Here is a 6,076-nt window from a genome sequence, read left to right as displayed (position 1 = left end):
AAACTAAACTCTGCACTGAATGACCTAAAAGGATCTTTGTCTTCATGAAGTGGCCAACACTACCTCCACACCCCACCCCGCAAGAAATCCTAGGGCTGAGCCAAAACCTCCTGAATGTATTTACAAGTTCCCCATTCTTTGATAATGATTTGCCAACTTAGCTTAATAAAACACATTTTAAGCTCAATTTCACCTACCTAACCTCATTTGCGCAGTCACCTGAATGTGCAGCATTCTATTAAAGCAAAATAGTTTGTTCACTTCCCTCTCCTGTGTTATTTACAACCTCCGTCACTCATCTCTAAACCTCCAGTGACAAGAGAATGGAGCACTGAATGGTGGCGGCACATTACCAGAAAAGCAGAGCCAAATTACCAGTAACTTCTTCATTGAGTCCACCGGCGTGTGTGTGACCACAGAATATTTTCATAGTCAATTAAAATTAAGTGGAGACCAACACTATACATTTATCCTATACAGCATCTCCCAATCATGTGCTTGAATTAGGGATCTTGGGGAATTTGTTTTTACCACTGGCTAGTTACTTTGAATGTATGAGTAATTAAAAGGTGAAAGACTTCTAAAGATTCCAAGTGTCTATTTTAAAGCTGTTAAATGAAAAACGATGAAATGGAGGACACCCACAATAATTCTTGGACTCCTGGAGATCCTAAGACATGCTACAAAAATAGGTCTTTATTCTTAGGAAAATATAGTCAGAGCTAGCTTCCTTATGCTATACATAAAATCTTAACATCAGAGGCAGTACAGATAGTACAGATAGTTTTTGAACTGATCTCCAAACAAGCACAAACCCACTACGTTGAAAAGAACAGGTAATTTGAGGTTTTTGGCAAAAGACAGTACTTCACACATCTAATCCAAATCAGAGAGCCTGCAGACAGTTTTCGGTGAGATAAAAGGAATGAAATAAATATAAATTCTATAGATAAATAAATGTAAGAGAATTTAAATAAGCTAACAGAACTAATTTTTTTTTTTAATAAAAATACTAGTCAGGTACAAGCTTTTGTTTCTCAATGCCAGACTTCTAAATGTTTATCAGACTACTGTTAATGTCATTAAAAACCTAATTTTGGACCAGGGCATTAGTTATAATACTGTTTTGCATTCATAAAAAAGATTTGTTTCTTTCAACTGAATGCTCCTGGTCCTGAAAAATATTTTAGGCATATTACTGAAGGCAGACTGTGGTACTAATAAAACTTACATCTTAAGTACTTTTTTAAAAAGTGACAGACAAAAAAGTCCATCTAATTTGCCCACAGTTAAAAATGTCTTTAAACATTGGTTTATAATTAGCATCTCAAGAAAGTAGTGGCATGCCCTATTGAGTGGTATTACTGCGTAATTAATACTACACTTTAAAACACCATCCCCACAAGTCTGTTCATTTTATGTACTGTTACTTCTTTATTCATTCATTTTATACCCACCACTGATTTCCTACGGTCAGATAAAAATTTTACAGTGTACATCACTGGGGAGAAAACAAACCATGGTGGGTATTCTTGGAAGTTTTAGGAACCTGAGGAATCATTTACTCTAGGGGGATAGCTCCCTCACCTAAATGCACGAAGTCCTTCTACTTTTTAACTTCTCCCCTTAAATAGACTATGTCATACTGGTTTGTTTTTTTTTTGCTATGTTTCTGATCAACAGTGACTTTTGGCTTAACGATCAAAAAAAAGCTGTCCTGAATGTGACAATTTTGCCCATCTAGCATGATGATATTCACCCTCATACAAGTCTTTTCAAATAGCTATATACAAGTGAATACCCGAGGTCACCCCACCAATCCATTCCTATGTTGTTCCTAGTTTATCATGAAGAAAGTGTATTTTCTTAAATCAGACTTGCAGTAATTGGTAGATAAATTTCTCATGATGCTACAACAATGGCCATCATGAGTGTGCAACTGCTCTTTTTGTGCTAAATCCACCCCCCCCCCCCATTTCTAACATCTGATTCAGTCACAATGCTGGAAAACCTTCCACAAAATGCATGTTTGGGAAAATATATCTAACACAATTTTCTCACAAAGCAACTTTCTAAAAACTGATTAAAGTGATGATCACTTTTGATTGCCAAGTAGTCTGCAGAAACAAAATCTTGCGTCTGCTTTGTTTAGGTAACTCAAGTTTTCTTTTTTAACAATCAGAATGCTTTAAGGATACATTTTTCACCCCAAGGAAGGGACTTGACTCTTGGATTTAAGACCCATTCCTTGACAATATATACAGAATTTCTTTAACTTGTCATCTGTCCATTCTTTGAAGCTGTCAAAGCCAAGAACCCATAAACAAATCACAAATAGCAATAACCTACATTAGTTAACATTCCCCTTTTTAACATGTTGACATTTTTACTAAAGGATTCGTTATTTTTGCATTTCCATTTCTCATATCCCATGACATTCCATAAAAATTGCATTATTGCTTTATAGGCCACACAACATTCAAAAGTATGTTTATATGCATTGCCTGTTTTCCTTGATCTGATAAGAGTTTGATACTGATTTTACTACAGAAATTTAAGTTTGAAAATACCAGTTAGTATTTCTTCTCAGTACTTAATTGTTCACATCACTAATCACTACATGCATATTTAGCTCTGATTATATTGCTCAAAAACTGCACCCATTATCAGAACAGTGCAAATGATTATTTAATTTTAAAATTAATTATAATGGCTTAAATTCAGTTAGTCAAATGAACACTGTCAAGTAATTTCACTTGAGTGTGTATATATTTCATCACCACTGTTTACATTACCCATCAATTCTTCACAATTTTTTAATATCAGTTTTCCCTCCCAAATCCCCAAACTAAGAATGCCAAATAGTCTTGGAAACCCACAGCTCCACATTTTAATGTTTTCTTAAGAACACATTTGTGAACTCACAAAAATGTTCATCTTTCAACTTTGACAATGCAGTTCTTACTTAAGTCAAACAAACCTGTTCTAAAATCCCAACAAATAATTCTGAGAATTAACTTAAACACCTTGACAGTGTCCCTTAAAAAGGGTATGACAGTAAAGTGCCAATAGGCATGGCAATGACCTCTTTGATGGGATCATTTAACTCCTTGGAACTGGGAAATGCCAGCACCAAGGATTACACTGAGATTCAATTTTACTGAAGGCTACATTTAGTTTACCCACTTTCCACAACCTATTATACTCATTGTATGTTAGAATGAAATGTAAATGTTCTGTGTAGCCCTCAAACTTACACTAAGATTTGAGAGAGATGTACTTTAAAAAAGCACGGGGTAATATATAAAATCAGTGGCAAAAAGTTTCATTAAGCACCAGGAACTAATTTTTGTCACCCCATACTCATTTTGTAGGTAATGTTTCAATAACCGGCAAGGCACATTTACATATATTCCAATGAATACTTATTGACAAATTTTAAATTACACTCTATGTCCCAGCTATCCCAGTAACTGACATACAACATACTAAAATGGTTTATTAAGATAACATAAAAAAAAACCAATTAATGTGAAACATACAGGCTATTGGCAACCACTATCTAAAATTATGTAAGTACAAATAAACATACTGAAATGTGTGCATTTCTAAGTTTTTAAACCAGAATATTTCTATACTAACACACATTTATATTAATGACACATAAAAAAAATAAAAACTTTATTACAAAAATAAGTTACACTCGCCTCCAGCTTACAGTATAAAACAATTTTATTTGCAGGAATGCAAAATGATTGTTTGCCATGAGCAGTTTGAACATATGACATGTCTAATTTTCTTGTTAAATTTGCATTTACTGGGGAAACTGGTGTGTATAAAACCTTAATTAAGTATAAGCTCTGATCTTCATCATGGTGCCTATTGGGTATGTGATATAACTGCAGTATCCCTTTGGGGAAGGGGAAAAGGGATTTCTTTATACCAAGTCTCAAACTATAATTTCACTTCTGACTTTAAGCTATCAATTTAGGACTTGGCAAAAATTTTTTTGAGGGTGATTCAATAGAGGATGCTTCACCACTGAACACTCACTGTCATCAAGGTGCTTTAGAAAATTAAAAACATAGCACAAATGATTGTACTCTATTCTACAAGTTATCATGACCTGCATAAGAAATGGAAAAGCTGATTCACGTTTTTGCAGTGATCAGCAATAAGAAATGCACTAATGAAACATACCTTTTACCTAAAAAGCTAAACTACAGCCGTATACTAATTTCTATGATTTATGAAAAAACTTCAAAATATCCAAATGTCAGGCTTCGCTGTACAACTGTCAGTTTTAGTCTGACTTTTTATAAAGGGACACTGCAGTATTTAGTACAAGTTCGGATGCACTTTTTTTGAACATCTGATGTCTTACAAAAGTAACATCTTGCTAAACTATTATACATCCAAATAACTACAATATCTGAAGAAGCAAGGCTGCTTTTTCAGCCACAAAATACGACAAAAGCAAGGCCTGTTATGATGGTCATGAGGAAGTCTTACAAGCCTCTGAAACTAAAGGCAACTAAGAATGTTACATTTGGTATATTAAAATCTTACCCTCATATCATTTAACAAGCCTTGCTTTTATCTACAAAGATTTTCTATGTACAGTACAGACAGGGTATAGTTCAATCCTCTGCTACTGAGGTAGTTAACCAACCCTTTAAAAAAGGTTCTGAAAAGAACCACTATCTGGAATGCCTGACTAACCAGCTCTGATGATTACACCTGAAACTGCATATCTGAACACAATTCAAAAGTGATTACTATAAAAAAGATATAGACAATCATGATTAACCTTGGTGAGCAGAAATAAAATTTAAGGATACCAACAATGGCATTCATCTATGCCACTGCAATAAAATTTAAATGCACAAATTCAAGAGAATATTTCAGAAAACCAATGCTGGGATCCTTAATTTAAAAAAACAGGGGAAAAATCTACTTAGAGCAGATTTTTTAAAGAGAAGAACTTTATTCTTTATTAAGATACCATGCTAGAAGTTATGAAGAATTTCTGTTGGAACACATTTGGAAAATAGAGTAGCTTTAGTTTAATAACTTGCACTGCAGAGAAAATTGTTAAAGAAATTCATATCAAAGTCCAAGTATTAGTTCAATGTCCTGTATTTGATTCCATGATCTTCATAGGAAGGTCTTCTGCAATAGAATATGCTCCTATACAGCCGAGATATTTAAGGTTGCTTGATTTCCTTACCATTACTCCACTGCAAGCTTCTGGTGTAATCCCACATAGCAAGTCAGTCTTCATTGTAACAGGTCAGGACCGGCCTCGACCCCTTTTCCCTGCTAGCCAGGTAACAAAAGGAATCAGTTAGATAAATCATTTTAGATTGATAATGTGTACATACATAATGATAACATTAAAAAATAAATAAAAGCTTTAAAATAGTAATTCTTAATATAAAGTCTAACCGAAAAGTTTCCTTTAATAACTATTAATTTCTTTTCACTTGTTTTGAGTTGAGGTTTTTGGTTTGCTTTTGCCCTTTATGGGCGGGGGGGGGGGGGGGGGCGGTGGTGTGTAGTGGGAGAGTACTGGATTGAGGTTTAAAAACCCCACTTTCTTCACAAACTGATTTTATTAAAAAAAAAAAAAAAAAAAAAGAAAACGAAAGAAAAAATGGAAAAGCTAAAAGAAAACCTAACAGAAGTTACACCTTAAGGCATCTGCCTCCATTAACTTTCAGGAAATTCCTGTTTTTGAAACATGAATCATAAAATATGCTGAAAGCAAACATCTGAGATTTGTTTGACCTTGACATTTGAAATACACTGATTAACATTTTTAAAAAGCATCCTGTCTTTCAATATTTTTCACATGTAGCCTTACTGTCAGGTGTAAAAATCTTCAAATTTAGGGGATGGAGGTTGAGAAGTGGGGAATGGCTTTTAAATGTTTTCACTGTTAACAGAGTACCAAAATTCTAATATTTAGAAGGTTAATATCCTCCCATCATTACTGCTACATAGACCACATGGTCAAAACAAGATTAAACTCCACAAAAATCCAAACTGTTAGATCTTTAATACAAACCAATCT

The 6,076-nt window shown here is 34.0% G+C and overlaps 1 protein-coding gene across 4 annotated transcripts in view; it reads right to left on the bottom strand.

The window, feature by feature from the left end:
• Positions 1-674: 674 nt before the first annotated feature.
• The window catches only part of SYNCRIP (synaptotagmin binding cytoplasmic RNA interacting protein), a 28,145-nt gene continuing 22,743 nt past the window's right edge, over positions 675-6,076 (bottom strand). For 3 of the 4 annotated variants that reach the window (XM_059941707.1, XM_059941700.1, XM_059941705.1), the window contains one exon: positions 675-5,322. In XM_059941707.1, coding sequence (XP_059797690.1) covers positions 5,281-5,322 — 42 coding nt within the window. In that variant the 3' untranslated portion in view covers positions 675-5,280. The remainder of the gene's footprint in view (positions 5,323-6,076) is intronic. The other variant, XM_059941701.1, reaches the window with a different exon arrangement.

The sequence above is a fragment of the Balaenoptera ricei genome, chromosome 12, assembly GCF_028023285.1.
Source record: "Balaenoptera ricei isolate mBalRic1 chromosome 12, mBalRic1.hap2, whole genome shotgun sequence".
In the NCBI taxonomy this organism is placed as follows: Eukaryota; Metazoa; Chordata; class Mammalia; order Artiodactyla; family Balaenopteridae; genus Balaenoptera; species Balaenoptera ricei.
This window is presented reverse-complemented; position numbering and strand designations above follow the sequence as displayed.